This window comes from Leiobunum rupestre, chromosome 4 (assembly GCF_980474605.1).
Source record: "Leiobunum rupestre chromosome 4, qqLeiRupe1.1.hap1, whole genome shotgun sequence".
In the NCBI taxonomy this organism is placed as follows: domain Eukaryota; kingdom Metazoa; phylum Arthropoda; class Arachnida; order Opiliones; family Sclerosomatidae; genus Leiobunum; species Leiobunum rupestre.
The window spans coordinates 41027005-41048128 of record NC_143387.1 but is presented as its reverse complement, the minus strand read 5'-3'; the positions used below and the strand labels follow the sequence as shown (position 1 = coordinate 41048128).

General features: G+C 39.2%; 3 protein-coding genes across 4 annotated transcripts in view; 1 reads left to right on the top strand and 2 right to left on the bottom strand.

Moving 5' to 3' along the window:
• Positions 1-13484, bottom strand: part of Ent2 (Equilibrative nucleoside transporter 2) — a 64102-nt gene extending 50618 nt beyond the window's left edge. The window contains exon 1 of one of the 2 annotated variants that reach the window (XM_090171637.1): positions 13256-13484. The gene's annotated coding sequence lies outside the window, so the exon portion shown is untranslated. The remainder of the gene's footprint in view (positions 1-13255) is intronic. The other variant, XM_090171636.1, reaches the window with a different exon arrangement.
• A 1351-nt stretch (positions 13485-14835) lies between these two features.
• Positions 14836-19957, top strand: LOC149947814 (uncharacterized). Its single transcript, XM_090171625.1, has 2 exons — positions 14836-15047; positions 15118-19957. The coding sequence occupies exons 1-2, from the start codon at positions 15031-15033 to the stop codon at positions 19706-19708; spliced, it is 4608 nt and encodes a 1535-aa protein (XP_090027751.1). The 5' UTR covers positions 14836-15030; the 3' UTR covers positions 19709-19957.
• On the bottom strand, positions 19944-20777 carry LOC149947813 (RRP15-like protein). Its single transcript, XM_090171626.1, has one exon. It carries the CDS (start codon positions 20756-20758, stop codon positions 19961-19963), a length of 798 nt encoding a protein of 265 aa, XP_090027752.1. The 5' UTR covers positions 20759-20777; the 3' UTR covers positions 19944-19960.
• Positions 20778-21124: the final 347 nt, after the last annotated feature.

Genomic DNA, 21124 nt, shown 5'->3' with positions numbered 1-21124 from the left:
CAAAAACAGCTACGTGTCATTTTGACATCGAGTATACGAAGATAAATTAACATAATTCGGAATATTCTACAAAATGGCTTCATCCTGTTATTTCAATTAATATCCCGTCAACAGCTGTTGCGGGAAAATAACATTTTAATGTATTCCATAACGAGCGCATTCCTCGCCTGCCCAAACCGAAAAACGAGGTGTCGGGCCTATGCAAATTGGCACGTCCTGGCCCGAGCCCGAGCTGCCTCTAAAACAATCATCTCATTTTAATCCGCGTCGTGACCCCCCCCCCCCCCAGACATTCTTCGTGGCCCGGGCCAACCCGGAATTTCTATTCGTTCTGTCGCTTTCTTGTTTTCCCTTCGTTGCTATGGAAACGGAGCGGCTGTACTCTAATCCGCGCTAAAATATTACGATAAAACTAGGCTGATTAATCGTCGAAGCCAGCCGGGTCGCCCAGTGAAGTCACTGACAGGCCCGCTCGAGGAAGGGTAATTACGGGGCGCCATCTTGCTGAGCCTACTGTCTCTAGTTTAAGACCCATCTTAAATCGAGGAAAGAGTTAGGTGACGTTTAGTGTTATCAACACTTCGTAATAGATCCCTTTCGGAGAAGTATCAAAAGAAAAATAATTTATTAATAAAATAATAATAATACTCTTCATACTTTTAAGCCCGACTTCCTACTTTTAAGCCCGACTTCCTACTTTTTAAGCCCGACTTCATACTTTTAAGCCCGACTTCATACTTTTTAAGCCCGACTTCATACTTTTAAGCCCGACTTCATACTTTTTAAGCCCGACTTCATACTTTTTAAGCCCGACTTCATACTTTTTAAGCCCGACTTCATACTTTTTAAGCCCGACTTCATACTTTTTAAGCCCGACTTCATACTTTTTAAGCCCGACTTCATACTTTTTAAGCCCGACTTCATACTTTTTAAGCCCGACTTCATACTTTTTAAGCCCGACTTCATACTTTTTAAGCCCGACTTCATACTTTTTAAGCCCGACTTCATACTTTTTAAGCCCGACTTCATACTTTTTAAGCCCGACTTCATACTTTTTAAGCCCGACTTCATACTTTTTAAGCCCGACTTCATACTTTTTAAGCCCGACTTCATACTTTTTAAGCCCGACTTCATACTTTTTAAGCCCGACTTCATACTTTTTAAGCCCGACTTCATACTTTTTAAGCCCGACTTCATACTTTTTAAGCCCGACTTCATACTTTTTAAGCCCGACTTCATACTTTTTAAGCCCGACTTCATACTTTTTAAGCCCGACTTCATACTTTTTAAGCCCGACTTCATACTTTTTAAGCCCGACTTCATACTTTTTAAGCCCGACTTCATACTTTTTAAGCCCGACTTCATACTTTTTAAGCCCGACTTCATACTTTTTAAGCCCGACTTCATACTTTTTAAGCCCGACTTCATACTTTTTAAGCCCGACTTCATACTTTTTAAGCCCGACTTCATACTTTTTAAGCCCGACTTCATACTTTTTAAGCCCGACTTCATACTTTTTAAGCCCGACTTCATACTTTTTAAGCCCGACTTCATACTTTTTAAGCCCGACTTCATACTTTTTAAGCCCGACTTCATACTTTTTAAGCCCGACTTCATACTTTTTAAGCCCGACTTCATACTTTTTAAGCCCGACTTCATACTTTTTAAGCCCGACTTCATACTTTTTAAGCCCGACTTCATACTTTTTAAGCCCGACTTCATACTTTTTAAGCCCGACTTCATACTTTTTAAGCCCGACTTCATACTTTTTAAGCCCGACTTCATACTTTTTAAGCCCGACTTCATACTTTTTAAGCCCGACTTCATACTTTTTAAGCCCGACTTCATACTTTTTAAGCCCGACTTCATACTTTTTAAGCCCGACTTCATACTTTTTAAGCCCGACTTCATACTTTTTAAGCCCGACTTCATACTTTTTAAGCCCGACTTCATACTTTTTAAGCCCGACTTCATACTTTTTAAGCCCGACTTCATACTTTTTAAGCCCGACTTCATACTTTTTAAGCCCGACTTCATACTTTTTAAGCCCGACTTCATACTTTTTAAGCCCGACTTCATACTTTTTAAGCCCGACTTCATACTTTTTAAGCCCGACTTCATACTTTTTAAGCCCGACTTCATACTTTTTAAGCCCGACTTCATACTTTTTAAGCCCGACTTCATACTTTTTAAGCCCGACTTCATACTTTTTAAGCCCGACTTCATACTTTTTAAGCCCGACTTCATACTTTTTAAGCCCGACTTCATACTTTTTAAGCCCGACTTCATACTTTTTAAGCCCGACTTCATACTTTTTAAGCCCGACTTCATACTTTTTAAGCCCGACTTCATACTTTTTAAGCCCGACTTCATACTTTTTAAGCCCGACTTCATACTTTTTAAGCCCGACTTCATACTTTTTAAGCCCGACTTCATACTTTTTAAGCCCGACTTCATACTTTTTAAGCCCGACTTCATACTTTTTAAGCCCGACTTCATACTTTTTAAGCCCGACTTCATACTTTTTAAGCCCGACTTCATACTTTTTAAGCCCGACTTCATACTTTTTAAGCCCGACTTCATACTTTTTAAGCCCGACTTCATACTTTTTAAGCCCGACTTCATACTTTTTAAGCCCGACTTCATACTTTTTAAGCCCGACTTCATACTTTTTAAGCCCGACTTCATACTTTTTAAGCCCGACTTCATACTTTTTAAGCCCGACTTCATACTTTTTAAGCCCGACTTCATACTTTTTAAGCCCGACTTCATACTTTTTAAGCCCGACTTCATACTTTTTAAGCCCGACTTCATACTTTTTAAGCCCGACTTCATACTTTTTAAGCCCGACTTCATACTTTTTAAGCCCGACTTCATACTTTTTAAGCCCGACTTCATACTTTTTAAGCCCGACTTCATACTTTTTAAGCCCGACTTCATACTTTTTAAGCCCGACTTCATACTTTTTAAGCCCGACTTCATACTTTTTAAGCCCGACTTCATACTTTTTAAGCCCGACTTCATACTTTTTAAGCCCGACTTCATACTTTTTAAGCCCGACTTCATACTTTTTAAGCCCGACTTCATACTTTTTAAGCCCGACTTCATACTTTTTAAGCCCGACTTCATACTTTTTAAGCCCGACTTCATACTTTTTAAGCCCGACTTCATACTTTTTAAGCCCGACTTCATACTTTTTAAGCCCGACTTCATACTTTTTAAGCCCGACTTCATACTTTTTAAGCCCGACTTCATACTTTTTAAGCCCGACTTCATACTTTTTAAGCCCGACTTCATACTTTTTAAGCCCGACTTCATACTTTTTAAGCCCGACTTCATACTTTTTAAGCCCGACTTCATACTTTTTAAGCCCGACTTCATACTTTTTAAGCCCGACTTCATACTTTTTAAGCCCGACTTCATACTTTTTAAGCCCGACTTCATACTTTTTAAGCCCGACTTCATACTTTTTAAGCCCGACTTCATACTTTTTAAGCCCGACTTCATACTTTTTAAGCCCGACTTCATACTTTTTAAGCCCGACTTCATACTTTTTAAGCCCGACTTCATACTTTTTAAGCCCGACTTCATACTTTTTAAGCCCGACTTCATACTTTTTAAGCCCGACTTCATACTTTTTAAGCCCGACTTCATACTTTTAAGCCCGACTTCATACTTTTTAAGCCCGACTTCATACTTTTTAAGCCCGACTTCATACTTTTTAAGCCCGACTTCATACTTTTTAAGCCCGACTTCATACTTTTTAAGCCCGACTTCATACTTTTTAAGCCCGACTTCATACTTTTTAAGCCCGACTTCATACCTTTTAAGCCCGATTGAATCTTTGGGGGCGTCCTAATGATCACGATAGTGACCTGCCTCTCGATATAGTCAATCTCCCTAAGTATAAATAAACTGATTCTTGATCTAAATCTTTTCCTAGGAACAATATTCAGTCAAAATTATGTAAGACCAGCTTAAACCTTTTTACTATAGACTCTTAAACGCGCCTCCCCAATCGACCGCCATTACCTTACAGTCTACGGGGAGGGTGATGAAAAAACCGGTTTGGGGGGATTAAATTTCTGCGGTAGAGGGCTTGCTCGTCGGTTGCCTGTACGATAATGGCGGCGCCCAGTAAACGTTTCTAAAAAGAGTGCATAGGATCCTAACTGATCCGCGACTCTCAAAAGTTGAGCCCCGTAAATCGACAGAACATTACAAATTTATCGCGAATGTTTTACAAGCTATAAAATTCGTTTCTATAATTCATTGCGGCAACGAAATATTCGGATTCCCGAAGACCCCCGCGAAGAGGATGAAATATTAATAACGATCAAAAATGGATTCGCCTCGCTATTTCGAATGCCAGAGTTGATTGCCTAAGCAACGTAGTAAGGCGAAAGCTTCTAGCTCAATTAAAAGAAGGGGAGGAGGCTTCGGCGTCATTTCCGGTTGCCTTGGCGGGGGGGCCTCGAAAATTCAGTCCAAGCGGAAGTGGTCCGCTGACGTCTGCGGATAAGATAAAGTATCGCGGGCGCGAAAAGAGAGAGCGGCGCGGCTGCCGCTTTGATGATCCATCATCTGGCCGCCCTCTCCACCTGACAACGCCCCCCGGCGGGATGCCGCGGAAGCTCTTCGTTGTTTACTATTTCACCAAGTGCGCATTTTAAAGCCAGCTGTTCGCGTGAGACGCTTAACTCTCCAGCATCCTCCGAAACGGAAGCGGACCTATACAAACCGTGGGGTCCAAACATTCGGCTGCTAATAGAGACTTCTTAAATTGGCGATAGCGTAAATTGTTTTGGTCTTGGCTAACTTGTTAAAATGTTCCCGGAAGTTCGTCATAGCACTGCCAACTTCTACAGCGCGCTTCCGCGATCGGGGTTGGCCGTGCTCAAAACTTTCTAGTCAGAGACTGAACATCACTATCGCAATAATAATACTAATGTCAGAGTCGTCGTTAAATTAAGTTTAATAAATTAATCTTTTTCCATTAAAAAGGTAAAAATATTTAAAAACGTAACTTACCACAGAATTTTAAGTATGACTTTCTTTAAAAGTTGAAGATTTATTTAATGAAGTTGAAAGTCGTTGTTTAACGGTAAACTTTAAAGCAATTTTATATCCACGTGACTATTTTTAAAGGTTTCTTCCGTTTGTTGGCGTTCAAATGTTTCCCGAAAACGCGACCACCTACTACATCTACACCGACGACAACGGCATACGGAATGTGGAGATCATCAAGGGAAAGTTTGCGGAGTGCCTCAAGCCGTTTCCAGGTCCGAAGTGCCCTTTTTAACGAGTTAGGGGGGGGGGGGACACTCAACCGTAAATAAATACGAACAAGATGTCACGGACATTTGAGTACACACAGTCCTCCTGGTGTGTTAAGTACATCTGGCATATTCAAGTTAAATTTCGAAAATTCACAATATCCCTTAATAAGCGCATTATAGCAACCTAAGAGTAATATTTACGAAAAAGAGCGCCTTCCCAACCACCCTCTGCATTAAGAACGATATTTCGAGTTACCTGGTTTTGGAAATAAGGTAGCGAAACGCGAACATATTAAGTTAATTTTTAGACAAACCGAATTTTTCGAGTTACCTGGTTTTGGAAATAAGGTAGCGAACGCGTTAATTTAAATTAATTTTCACTGAATCCGAATGCCTTTTGGAGTTAGATGGCGTCTTTAAGGGGTTTTTCTCCCGACCTCTTCGGTTTCCCCTTCCATAAGAACTTGTAGAGGTTAACGGTAAAAGTTAGTGTAGGGAGCTGTTGGCTCGCGTGGCTTCCAGGGCTTGCTCGCTAGATGACGACATCTCCCATGAGGTCATCACGATTGGTCGGACATTTACCAAAATCCCGTACACTTTGTCTAAAATCGAAAAATCTTTCAACTCTCTCTATGGTAAATTAACATTGAAATCCCAAAATGACTTCAAAAAGTAATGATAAAATCGCCAAAATCTCTACGAAATCCCGTACAAAATAATGGCAAGTGTCCGACCCCTCGGGTCATCAGCTATTTTACATTTTTCATAATTTGTTGTCATAAATTCACGATAAATAGCACTGCCCAAAAATGGCAGAACAACCCACTAGTTTAGGCCCTAGACAATTCAGTCCGCTCCAGTGGCGCACCCTAGATTTTTTCGGGGGGGGGGGAGGGGGGCGGCGATGAGTCCCAAACATTTTTAGGTAGAGGAGCGCCTCTTTGGGAGCAAAAGACGTTTTATGAAGGGTCATGCATATTTTCTTCTTCTTCCTGGGATTTGAACCTTTTTATATATTTTTTGAAATGTTTCCGCGGACCGCAGGGAGACTAATCTGTTATTTTCATTTCGATCGAGTCTGTCCAAATGATTTGACCATTCAAGTAGCCAGCCAAATGGGCATGATTTCTCATTTAGGTAGTTTACCCCACTGATTTGAAGGAAAAAAACTCGTTTTAAGAGCAAAAGCCTAAGAATAGAATTTTCTTTTATGATGAGTATTTTTGAGAACTAATACGAAATTCTTTGACAGTGTGGAAAACCAAATTTCGATTGAGAAAACCCGCCAGATAAAATAACCAATAAAAGAGAACGTTTAAAAAACACACACACATGACGTAGTGTGAGAGGAAATGACGTTTATTTAGATTTGGAAAGGGAATTCGAGCGATCCAAATGACGATTTGGATTAGATAATATGGTTTTTTGCGCCCAATCAAAATGAAGCCGATTCAAATCATTTAGATTTGGAATTGTCTATACGATTTGGATTGTTTGACCTTTTTGTTAATATTCCTGATAATTTTCATCATTTCATGGTTTCATAGGTAAAAGTACAAAGTGAAACAATATTTTTTAAATATCACAAACTGAATTATATTTAATAAGAGCATACTGAGAGCGTCTCTCTCCTCTCTCGGGAAAAGGTGCCAGACATGAGAAGCTACTTCATTTTTTTCCGCGATGCAAAGTTTGTGTAAGAAAATCCCCGACTTTTTACGATATTATTTAAATCCCCAACTTCTTTCACCAAATTTTAGATCCCCGACTTATCCGGGTTTTCCAAGTTCCGTTTGAACCCTGAGTCAGTTTCAAGGAACCTATGAGATTTGATTTCGTTCACGGTGGAAAAGGAAAACGCTACTAGAGAAGTGGCACCTGAACAGAGGCCCAACTAGGGCATTTCTACGAAGTATTTCTTTTTAAGAACGAGACCATGATCGGGATCTCTCTCCGAGTGAAATTCCATCCGCCATTGTTCGAAGATGGTCAGATTGTGGCCTCTATTCGAGTCGTGTTTTTGGACGGGCGGCGCTGGCCAGAGCCCCGTCTCGCCTGTCTGAGGAGGGTGACGTCATTAATAGCGCTCGTGGAGGAAACCCTCCGAAGGATGCTTAAGAATCACTTAAGAAGTACTCGAAAGACGCGATAAGCGAGAGAATGATGAGAGGCTCCTTCACTTTAAAGCAACAAGACGTCGCCCTTAAGAGCCCGCGAAGCCCCACCGGCATTAGCCTCCGAATACGTTCAACATATACCAATTTAACAGAAATCACCGGAATTGAAACTTTTTCTTTTCAGTCGCGTATAGTTTTTGGGCACTCTTCAAAACGGCGACGTTTCTCACACTCTCCGCAGCCCTTTAGCCGCCATCTTGGATATTTTGAACTGACGAATTGGGTCGGATGAGACGGGCTACCTTTTGTTCTATTGGTCGTACCGATTTCTCAGGCAAAACGTCATCAAAGTTCAAAATAGTAGTACCAGAAAAGAAATTTTGCAATAATTTCAGATGTTTCGTGCAGCCAAGATTCTAATTCAAGTTTTGATGTTGCATGTCCAGTATGACTCCATTTTCATTTCTAATTTTTGGTTTTTAATGGTGCTATTGTGAAAAATGTATTCTGTATTGTCTCGGTGCGTATGGTGTGAAGACCACGCTGTCATATACACCAATATTAAAGTTATTATTATTAAAAAAAATAGTAGTAGTACCAGGCACATAAATGTCTCGAGAAAAACTAACACATTTACCTGTTTGGAATATCTAATATACTGTTTAAATTTACTTTTTTGACGCTGGTTACCTAGATTTGTTTACAAAGTCCTTTTTTACCTATCACACGAACCCAAACCTTAATGTTCGCGTTTCCCCGCTGCTTGGTTTTGCGCTGGTTGCAGCCTACTTCCAGGGGCTAGTAGGCCACACTTTGAAGCTCTCTGGCGCTCTTTTAACTCATCGTAGGAAAATGGAAATAAAAACAGGCATACTTCTCAACTCACCCCCTACAACTACTTTAAATTTTTGCATAACCTTTTGAAATACCCTGAATTAAGAGTGGTATAGCACAGTTAATTAGGTAAACTTAGTTTTAATGGGCGATTAATTTTAAAATTGTATCTTGATCTTTCGACTTTAGTTTTGCCGAACTTTAAATGCTACGGTTCGGATACATTTGAATGGGATATTTACATATATTTAAAAATGCATTTTTAAATAATATTCTTATTATTTACCAGGGACGTTATTTTCTGAAGGTCAACTATGTACCTGGCACTACTTATGTTTAGACAAGGGTTTAGAGGTTTGAAGATTTTAGGGAGATTACAGAAAAATGTAAAACATTTTATAGGAAATTGGTGGTCGATTGTTTGGACTGTATACGAGAGATTTTAAGGAAAATAAAAAATTATGTATAATTGCTGATAAAATTAAAGAAAAATATAGGTTTCAAATACTTAGGAAGCGAACGGAATTTGGTTCGAAAATACTTCCTAACTATAGCCTCGTTCACAAGTACCCTCAAAAATGTTTTGCCTCGATTCAATTTCGTTGCGGTACGAAGCGTTTGGAAATCTGTTTGTTCGCACGTTCGATTTGCAGTGAGTTTTGCGTATAGTATAGTCATACAATTGGGAGATCGTCTGCTCACGCATTTGAGTAACATTTAAAAAATTAAAAACGTATGCACCCAGAAGAAATTTGTTACATTTTCCAAACAAATAGACAGAAAGTTGAAAGACTAGGCCTATTGCTTCTAAAAAATTCAAAAAAATTATCAGGCGCAAAAAAATCCAAGATTGTCGATTTTCTGAAAAAGGGTAACACGACGGGATCTAAACGTTGCGGGAAATCATTCATAAATTTGTTCTCACACTGCAAATTGACTGAACTGTAATTGCAAACTTTGGGTCGATAGAGTCGAAGTCCTCGTTTGATTGACGAAATGGTTCCGAAATATCGCTATTAAAAATCAACGTAACCACCTCGTAATTAGCTTTTAACCGAAATGGGGGGGTGAAGGAATAACGGTGTTCCCCCCGCAATGGCGGTAGTATAGCGCTCATTTAATAGAGAGATAAGGCGTCAACCCCAGCCAGAAAAGGCTCCTCTCGCCAGAAGGGAAACCGCGCCTCAGATTGAAGATTTGATAGGTTTTCCTCACTAATAGTTGGTCTATTGTAAATTGGCAAGACTATCAATTTCACCAAGAACGCGTCCCGATCAGAAGTTTCTGGCCGTTTTCTCTTGGCAGCCATTTTAGACAGAGAACCTAGTGGGGGCTTTTAAGAAAGAATACATTCACGAAAATAATATGCGGTGAAACAGAATGCGCTGGCACCATTTGGGCCGGAAATAAGAAACCCCCTCCAAAATGAATAAATTATTTCGTAATTGAACATTTTGTTTGACGCGTGATCACACTCAGAAAACCAAATCAAGTTTCATTTTGCAAATCGCATTCGAACTTTTAAAGTTATTGAAGAAATAGTGACAACGAAAAATATGAAAATCAACCCAACCCTAATATCAATTTTAAGTAAAACAAAAGCCAGCGTGAAAGAAAAATTTCGCTTGAGACCACGACATTTTTGCATCACCCCAAATGATAGCGTCGAAAGGTTATAGAATTGTGCATCATTACATGATACACAAGTGGAACACTTTCGCCTCGCAGCGAGAGAAGCCGGGTTCGATCCCAGCTTGTGGTACTGGGTTAAAACTCGGAAAAAGAGCGCCCCCCCCCCAACCACCCTCTGCATTAAGAACGATATTTCGAGTTACCTGGTTTTGGAAATAAATTTTCACTGAATGCCTTTTGGAGTTAGATGGCGTCTTTAAGGGGTTTTCCCCCGAGCTCATCGGTTTCCCCTTCCATAAGAACTTGTAGAGGTTAACGGTAATAGTTAGTGAAGGGAGCTGTTGGCTCGCGTGGCTTCCAGAGCTGGCCACCACCCTCCTACGCATTGTCACCCGACCACCGGAACTAATGGCTTTAAAAGTCGCTCGATGACTTGGGCCTAAGGTGCTGCCAAGGGTATTAGCCTAGCTGATTATTTATTTATTTATTTATTTACACTTTGCTCTTCTAATTAATGGAAGGATAATGTTTTAGACTTCAGCATGGCTTAAGCAAAGATAATGTTGAAGTTTTATGGGCGATCGCAGTGCCCCAAGAATGGAGATTTGGCTGTTTTATTGCAAATACGATAATTTACGCGTAGGGGAAAGTTTTATTTCACTTAGAAAAACAGTCAAGATGGCGCTGTAGTGCCAAAGCAATCACCGTCTGCTACAGCGTGTAGCTGAGTAAAATTGAGTTTTAAAGGGATAATTAACTTTCGCCTTTATATTGGATCATCGTATTTCACATTTGTGCCTTCTGAAATAACAGATACAACTACATGAGCGGAGTTCTCTTTAAAGTGGCTGGTATGTAGCGCCAAATTGACAAATATATCCTAAAATTTCTTACGCAGGTCTACAATATCTTTTTAATTATTCCGATTTCGCTTTGGGTTAGGCAAAAAAAATTATGTTAGTCAGGTTGTCGGGTCGGGTTAGAATACCAACCCGACCCGACTCGACGGGGCTCAACCCGAAGCCGACCCGACCAGACTCGACGGGGCTCAACCCGACGCCGACCCAACCCGACTCGATGGGGCTCAACCCGAAGCCGACCCGACCCGACTCGACGGGGCTCAACCCGAAGCCGACCCGACCCGACTCGACGGGGCTCAACCCGAAGCCGACCCGACCCGACTCGACGGGGCTCAACCCGAAGCCGACCCGACCAGACTCGACGGGGCTCAACCCGACGCCGACCCAACCCGACTCGACTGGGCTCAACCCGAAGCCGACCCGACCAGACTCGACGGGGCTCAACCCGACGCCGACCCAACCCGACTCGACCGGGGCTCAACCCGACGCCGATCCAACCCGACTCGACCGGGGCTCAACCCGACGCCGACCCAACCCGACTCGACCGGGGCTCAACCCGAACCCGAACCCGACCCGACTCGACTGGACAAGGCTTAACCCGAACCCGACCCGACTCGATAGGGCTCAAACCCGAACCGGATTAGACTCGATAGGGCTCAACCCGAACCCGACCCGATAATATTTCGGGTTGATAAACATAACCAGAACCCAACACGACCCAAAACCCGACGGCAAGCCGTAGACGATCCCCAAATTAAGACCTTTGTAATAAAAAAAAACATGAATTCTTCTAAATACGTTTTGTGAAGACAACCATTGAAATAAAAAGGCCACGTCAACCATGCGTCAACTTTATACGATTATTTTTAACTTTTAGACGAAAAGAAATTTTTGAATTTTACCTTGGTAGGCGGAGTAATACACGCGTTTCATTTTGAGCAATAATGCGGTGTACGCTCCGCGATTTGAGCGGAAAAATCAAACTAATTGGCAATTGCGAACCACCTTGTTTTATTTTTACCAAGTTGACAATACGTGTGTATGAAAATATTTTTTTTTAGTGTAAACGGCTCACGCACGCGCCGATTTTTTTATAGCATACGAAAATCCAGCAGTTAATAAACTTATCGCGTTTCCAGGCTCTATGTAAACTGAAAAGCGCTAATTCTCCGGAGATGCGAATAATTCGATTAGTGAAAAATTGTGGCGTTCCTTTTGCCGTCTTCCGTCCGCTAACGCAATTAAATGAACTCAAACGAGTTACTCAAAATACTGCCGCATTTATTAGAAAATGTTAAACAAAATTTATTTCCTATAACACCGAATATCGCTACAATTTCAGTTTTTATAACTCGGCGACATCAAACCCCCGCTGCGTTGGTAACGGCCAGGCCAAACTTTACAACGAGAGAGAGAGAGAGAGAGGGGGGGGGCGAATAAAGGGCGCGTGTAAGAGGGGGGGTTACGCGGTAGGTAATCCACAAAACGGCAGAAAAGGGGGGAGAGTTACTTTGATCAAACCGGAAAGGGGGGGGGGGGAAGAGTCCATTTTCAGTCCTTCCGAGGGTGGCGGAAGCGATTACCAAGTTTCGTGCCCCCTCCCGCGCCACATTTCCTTCCAAAACGCGAAGGCTAATTATAATTAACGCGTAGCGCCGAAGAATGGCTAAGATCATAAACCCACAACAAATACTGATAGTCTTACATTTTATCGTATTCACTTACGACTGAGGTCTGAAATCGGTTAACTACAATAAAGGGCGTTTAAAGCATTAACGATATTCAGAAGTAATTTACTACAAATATTGTAAACGAAGAATTTTGGACCGTGTTTGATAAGTGGTATTGGGTTCAAATGTCGTGTAAGAAAGGGCTCAAAGCGGCTATACGTTTGGTCTAAGCGGATAATATTTATTCTTAGACTCACTTCACCGTAACCTTAAAGTTCACAATTATAAATTAATCGTGGAAATTTCTATTAAAAAAAGCTTCGAAAATTCGTTTCCTTACTAAAAAAAGACATACTCAAATCTTGTCAATCAAGTTTAACTTATAGATTTTATCAACTAGAGTAGTTTCTATCGATAAGCGTATTCCTAGAAGAACGGGTTTGGCATTTGCGAGGGCGACATATAATTAAGCTATGCGGAGAAGAAAAAAACTCATTTTGACGCTTTTTACCATATTTTTGTGGGAATGTAGAAAACTGGAAGTGTTAGGTCGATATTCGCGAAGCAAAGAAGCGATAGTTAAGACTCAGAGGTGAAATTTTTGCGAGGTAAAACGTGGGCTACGATGGAAGTTGTACAAGAATGATAGAGCCTCGATCATTCAACGTTAGGTTAAATAAAGAGAGAAGTATTTAGTTCATTCGCGAAGGCGAGTATTGAAAAGGAAAATGTCCCAACGTTACCATTTTTCACATTTTAGGCTTAACCATTTTTCCCGCGCGCCAGAGGTTTTCGCGTTCAAATGGAGACGCCAAAACTAAAAAATAATAAATCTATGTATAAGAAAATATATAATTCTATACCTTTATCGGTTGACAATGCATTCGATGGTGCAAAGAAACTTGGCACGAGTCCCTGGAATGAAGAAAAGTGCGTAAACTGTCTGTGACTTTTTCACCGCCCGCGAAATAGAGGAAAAAAGCGGACGATGAACCGTCGCGGACGCCGACACAACAGTCGAGTCTGTCGGCTTCTCCGCAGAGAGCGCTTGCTGCAATCCGCAGCGAATTCTAGGAGAAATTTTGAGCGGGAATGTCTAAGGGGGAAAGCAGCCAATCATTGGACTAATCTGAAGGTCATGTGGTATTTCGCCTCTGTTGACCAAGGAGGATAGGTCCTACTTGTGTTGACATTGGTGTAAAACCTATTGAAGGACGAACATACAACCGTATAAGACTCTTTTCGCTACAGGAGATGCAATGCAATGTTAAAAAGATGACACTGAGCATTGCGGGGCGCCTCCTAGCGGATTCTGTACTAAAAAGACCAAAGACTTGCTCAAAGCATAGACAAATAATAGGTACATCCATAACAAAATAATAAAAATAATAATAATAACTATACGCCTCTATTCAAGGTATCGCCTGACGTCATTTTTTGTGCAAGCCACGTCGAAGGCGTTCACCTACAAAATTTTACTGAACCTGGTTATATAAACGCCAATAAGGAGTTGAAGCGTATAGATATAGTGCTGGGGAAAATAACAAAACACTGTCCTGAATGTTGCTATTATTTATCTATGCTCAAAGCCACCAGGGGCTCTACGTTAGGAAGAATACGTCTCAAGCGGAAGTTCGTTCGCAACGTTAACACAAAACGTCATTGGCATTTGGCTGATATTGTTTGGTGCTTTACTAGTGGTTTGACCAGAAAGAAAAAACCTGCACTTCACTTTCATTATAAACACCCTTTAAACTTCTAAAAATCGGTAAAAGGTCTACAGAAAATATTTCAGGTTAACATCGTTGCTATTTGAATTCTAACGTCTAGATCCGAAAATTTCAGATAAGATTTCAACGCGAAAATTATAATTTAGCTTTGAAGTTGAAAATTCCCATAGGTTCTAAAACTGTCTGTTATTAAACCATTAATTAGAAGTCTTGTTTCATTGAATTTGCATAAGATTCATTAGCACACTGCTGACATATCACCTAAAACCATTTTTTTAAACTTACCGCTTTTATCAAATCATGGAAATCTTACTGACATCTATCTTACGCTCTTTAAAACCAGTCTAACAAAGCGTAACTTTTGTCAACGCTTGTGCTGACACCTAGGAAATATTTTTGAAACAAGTAATGTCACAAAAATGCATTTAATTATAAAAAAATATTAATTATAAAATTGCACTTAATGTTTTTAATTTTAAAAACCGATAATGAAATCTAAATTAATCAAAATTATTTCAATAAAAAGGTTCCCTAGATAGCGGGATTGTTGTACGAATAAACACGTATTCCTTGACCCTCTGGCAAGATATATTATTGGCTAACATATGATGTCCTTAACCTGGCGTCATTGTTGAAACACGCCTTTAGACTCAAGCTTTCGGAGTTATAATTGGACAAGATTATGTGGAGCCTCCCCTCTACTTTCTTTTATCCTTGGAGGAAGCCGGCATGCCGGATATCCCGTATTGAATTTAGACTTCTGCGTCAACCGACGCCATTTTCTTGTCGAATTAACGCGAAACGAGGGCGCTACTGTCAGAAATTCTGATTGGTAACTATTTAATTAAAATTTAGTATCTGAATTCAGGAAGTGACGTTGTTTTCAGTACAAGGCTTCGATCGTTAAGATGGCTAAAAACTGCAGGTATTTTTTATTTTCATTTGTGTGAATTCCTGTAATCTTAAAAAAAATCGTTATATCATCACTATTTTAGGCCCAAAGGAGCGGCCAATGGAAGGAGGAGTAATAGACGCCGTTCAGTGCAGCAACCGATAGAAGGTCATGAGGCAGGAACCAATAAACTAGGCCGTACGTGTGTCGTGAAAACGGAACCTCTTGGTAGCGAATCGGAATATGGCGAACCAACAAATACAGTAAGCAACCCTGATCTTAGCCAATCAGAGGACGCTATAAACGGAAATTCCCACGAGGTGGATCATGGATTGGATACCAATAATTTAAAACCGGAAATGGCAGAAAAGTTTGTTATGGAATGTAAAAAAGAACCAGAAAATCAGGAAATTTTTATGATTAAAAAGAAAAAACCAAGAAAGGTAAAATCGCGATGGGCTAGGGGAGAAACTAGAAAAAAGAAAAAGAAGAAAATTAAAATAGATTTATCTTTGCAAAATAATTTGAACTGTTGTGATAACCTTGAACTGGAAAGTAATTCAGGGCTTTCATCTGGAAATCGTGATTTGAACAGCAAGACTAACAAACTTGACATGGATCTACTTAAACAAAATAGCAATGTTGAACTTGGTTTAAATCAGGCTTTAATACAAAATGAAGAATTATGTCCTCAAGAAACTTCCACCGAACCAGCTTCTGTTGAACTAAAAACAGCTACTCCTAAAACTAGATCAGTTACCTCCACATTGAAAGTTATAAAAATCATTTCCTCCAATAAACCTTTGATTCAAACAGAAATTAATATACCCAATACAAATATAGTTATTGATGAGATACTGAATTCAGTAACTAACACGAAAGAAGAACAAGAACCTGTTTCTTCCACTTTTTCAGATTCAAAACATTTAGAAAAAATTTTTGAACCAACTTCCCATTTTGAACAAAGCTCATTGCTCAAACAAACTGTCTCACAGCCAAATTTAAATAAAAGAGATGAACAAAACATCCCTTTGGTTGCAAGTAAGCAAAGTTTGCAACAAGTACCAGTTTTGAAGTTGAAGAAAAAACATTGTAGTGATAAGAATGGTAGAGAAATCACTAAATATGTAAGGAAAAGGCGATCGTCTGGAATTATTATTAAGAAACAGCTAAATTTTGGACCTGGTTCTAAGATAAAAAAACCCAAACTTTGGGAAAGCTCTGAAACTGAAAAGTGGGTTTTAGAGCCTAAGAATGAATCAGACTGTGCCCCACTAACAAATGATTCAATAGATTTTTTGACTAAATTAGCTGATGAAGATAAAGATAGTTGTAAAAATGTAGCTGAAGATCTAGAAAATATGGTTGATGAAACAGAGTTTATTGGTTTCTGTGAGAATGAAGTGGTTGAGTCTGTTGATCAGAATGATGGTGAACCAATCTTGAACAATTTAATTTTGCCCAAGAACTGTTATATTTCTCTAACTAGGCTTACAAATGAAGAATTTGAAAAATGGTGGCCTTATTATTCGCATGAAGAAAGTGACACAGACCAAAATGAATGTATAGAAAGTCAAAATCCTTTTTATGAAGGAAAACCAGTTATTGATACAGATATGAAAGTAGATAATAACCAAATTTCAGACTTGGAGTCGCAATATCCACCTTATAGTATTTCTTCTCCAAAGTTTGATTTCATTTGTGATCAAGATGAATCTTTTTACGAATTCTATATTAGTAGTAGTGATGATGATCGCAATTGTGACCCATCGTATAGGCCAAACCGGAAAAAAACTCCAAAAGATGAATTGGGCTATAGAAAGAAGAAAGGACGGAAACGCAAAAATAAAGAAAAGATTTTGAAAGATGTTAAAGATGAAGATGAGTCTATTCTTCAAGCTCTTCTCGAATTATCCCCTGGTCAAAGAAATGATACCAATAATGAAATTTCGAAGCAAGATGGAAATAGCCCAGAACTACCAGGATCAATCATGAAACCAGAAAGGCAACTGCTACCCAAAGCAACTAAACTTCCAAGAAGTGATTGGACACTTACAAATCAAGGTTGGAAAAATCCAAAACAAGATTGGAAAACTACAAAACAAGCTTTAAAACTTAAAAATAAGAACAGACTTTTTAATATTAGATCAGATGATCTTATTCCTATAGCTCCCAAAGGTGTAACAAGTGGCACCTCTTCAAAGTTAGAAATGTTGCCAGAAAAGGTTCCAATGACAAATGAACCAGAGAAAACTCCAAAAGAGCAAATGCGTGACAAGAACGTGTCTATTTTATCCAGCCTTTTGAAAAGTAGCATTATGTCTCAACCAAATTCAATTATAAACATGCCCAAAAAAGTCTCAAATAGCTACGAAGCTGTTGCTAATAGTGCGCAAAAACGAATTATGAAATCAAAGGTATCAAATGAACTTTACAGTCACCTAAAAATTTCAGGAAATACTGGTATAAACAGATACGTTGTTGAGAGGCAACTTGATTTTGGAGGCTCAACTCACGAATCCCCCCCAGCAACTAAAACTAGTCCAAACAATCAATTGGAAATTTCCAGCTTCACAAGTTCCAGTAAACATAAGTCTTCCTCAAATAAAACAAAGACATCCAATGCGCAAAATTCTGTACAGAGCTCTCCTCCCGTCATGCCTTTAGCCTCACCAGTGGCTCCAACATCACCTACAAACCCTCTTTCAGTGCCCACTAAAAACTTATCTGCTATGGTTAATGTAGATGGCAAAATTTTAATTATACCGTTGGAAGCTCTAATTTCTCAGCAAAATAATGCAAACTCATTATTAAAGGGGCAGATTGTAGCCCAACCTTCTAACACTAAAGCAGTTGTTCCGCCTCCCATAAATACTGTAAGTATAGTTAAGCCAACTCAGAATGTTACTATTTCGGGTGGAAAGATTTTGTCAAGTCCTGTAAATCCCAAGTCAAGCACTATATCAGCGGGAATTGTTCACGCAGTAAACAACACAGCTGGTAGTGTACAAAAGGTTTCAGTTAGAACGAATCTACCTCATACACTGACTACTAGCATGATTAGATCAGCTGCAAATTCATTAGGCATAAACCAACCAAATATGATAGTAACTAATCCGAGCCCTAGCCCTTTAAATGTTAGGCCAAGAATACTAAAACCGTCATTGGTACCAGTTACCAACTCTAATGTTAAACAAGTTACTAGTGGACCAAGAATGATTTCTACTACTGCTGTTAGAACTATTAGTAGCGCTAACCCTTCTTTTTCAAAAGTAGTCATAAACAGCCCAATGAGCAATAACTTGCCACAACCTCCCAAAATACAAATTAAAAATGTAACTGGTTCATCCAACCAATTTCAGTTCAATAATCCAAGAGATAGAAATATCCCGAAATACATACCAATATTTAAAAATCCTGTTCCAGTATCCCAGTATGTTATGAATCAAACTGGCTCTAACACAATGACAACTGTAAATTCTCTACACAGAATGCCTATCACTGCTAATAATTTAAAAACAATTAATCCAAGCCCACATGGATTTGCAATAAAAAATAGACCCCCTAATTTTAATACACCTTCAACATCTGTGTTACAACAAATTCTCAGGCGGGCCACTCCAAATAACCCTGCAGCTAAACCCAGAAAAACCATTTCAAATTTAATGAGTACCCCAGGAAATCAACCTATTACATTATCTGGCACTTCAACGCTTAGTTCTCTTTTAAAGATGAAAAATCAAACTTCTACAAATGTTGCGCCTCGGCTCTCAGTGCAAGGCCATATCGGTTTACAACAACGTCCTATAGCCAAAAATCTTTTACCAATGCAAAGGCAATTACAACCCATTGCAAAAGCTGCAGAAACAATTCGTCAAATAGTTCCAGTACCACTTAACCAAACAATAGCACCCAACCAGACAATTAATTCTGGGCAGTATTTTATAACAACTCAACAAATTGGAGGTCAACAAACATTTGCATTGTCCAATCAAAATGTAAATCAAATTGTGTTCAAACCTACATCCAATGTGCAACAAACTACTGGACCCATCATCCAACAACCAGGAGCACCAGCCCCTATTTTACAACAATATTTACTTTCTTCAAACAGTAACACTAATAGACCCATTTTAATGCAACAACCTGTGGTTGTTCAGAACACAACACACAACAGGCAAATTGCTGTACAAAATAGTAGTCCATTTATTGCCCAGAGTTTTGTGTCACAAAATGGACAACCAGTACCAGTCTTACTAACCAACAGCGCTAATCAACCTATTCAAATATTTAACCATACGATACAAACATCAGCTCAAATACCATTTTCAATGCCAACCACTAACCCAACAAGTACCTCTGCGGTCAACCGAAACCGCCCTCCAATAAAGCTCCCAATTCCGCCTATTACTAAAACGACGACTTCTATTAGAGCTCCCAATATAAAATATACAGCTAGGAATCCCGCTTTAAAAAATAACATTTGGTTGTCCGAACAGTCAGGGCACTATAGTAATCAACCCAGAAAAACCCCAAATGAGACCAGTGTTAAAAATAACTTGGACGAAACCATTAAGAAGTTATCAATGCGGGGTACTCAGTTAATTGTATCATCTACAGATAATGACGTGCAAAAACAAATCATAAAATTACCACCTGGACTGTCAGTGCGAATTAAGCAAGAGCCAGAATAGTAGAGCTTTAATATTATAGTGTATAGTACCATAAATCAAGTATAACGTAAGTGTGTCAGTTCTCTATCCTATCTTCCAAAAGTAAATTTTTTAAGACCCCTTTTCTAAATAACTCCTTTTTGGAGACAACCCACATTAACTGGCACATTTATGGAACTTAATAAGGTTTTTTTTTTAAATTGTAAATATTCAAGCATTTTATAAGAAAAAATTATTTTGATTTCAATATGAATAATAAAGTTGGTAAATTATTTATTCAATTATTTCTTTATTCCAATCTTTCATCTTACTCCCAATCATATAATTATCATTAAATACATCTGCACTCCATGAATTATTTGTTTTTTCAATAATTTTATATTTCCCTTCATCTTGAGTATCATTTTTATTTTTAGGCTTTAATAAGTCTAAGAATGCCCCTTTATTTGAAGATTGCAAAACTTTATCCTTTTTAACTTCTGAAGGTCCAGCCTCTCTTAATTTGCAGTCTAATACCTTTTGATGTGTTTGAACCGCATTAAACAACTGCACAACACCTTTGGTGCCAATTCTCATTAGAGCTCGTTCTTTATCTTTTTCCAAAACCATTGGTTTAAATCTTCCCATATTTTCCCATTCTTTCTTTTTCTCTCTTCGTTGCACAATCTCTGAGAAGTTCGGTTCACTTTTTGATTTTATAGGAAAAGCATTTACTACTTTTACAACACCATCGTTACCAATTATTTCAATTTCGGTTTTCTTCTCCGTGGGTACTAAGTCAACGTCTTTCTTAGCTTTAGCTAAAATAAACTTTTTGTGTGAAGATTTAGTACGAAGAACATTGGAAATGGCATCAGCCCAAGCAGCATTCCCTAACACTTGGTCGTCATTCGAATCTTGACCAGAGTTTTTACTATCATTTTCATCACTGTATTCTATCTTAGCCGAAATTACTGTTGATGTGATCTCTTCTTCGCCAGATAATTCTCCATCCGATTTGACATCACCCGAATCGTTAGAATCCTCTTCTTTAACATACACAGAAGCACGTGTACGCTTTCGGGTAGCCATTTGGGCATTTACAAAAATGAAAATTGGCTATTAATTTAACGATCGAAATAAGTCTAGGTGGCGCTACGCCTCCAAATCAGAGATCGTGGGAGTCGCTGCGCCTATAGAGATGAAAAACTCCCAGCATCGCCTTGTCGCTGAGAAGAATTGTTTTCGGCACGTTTCTTTTTATTTTGGTTGTTTACAAAGCCACCGAAGAAACCAAGTTGAAACTGAAACTTAGCTATAATTTACCACGATTATTTAAATATATTTATAAATTATATTTAATTTTCTTAGGCTTAAACCCAAGGCTCAAGTCAGCTAGCGAAAGTTCATCCCAATTCCCAAGTGGCCAGGTTAAATTGGGTATGAGGGTGGCGAGCC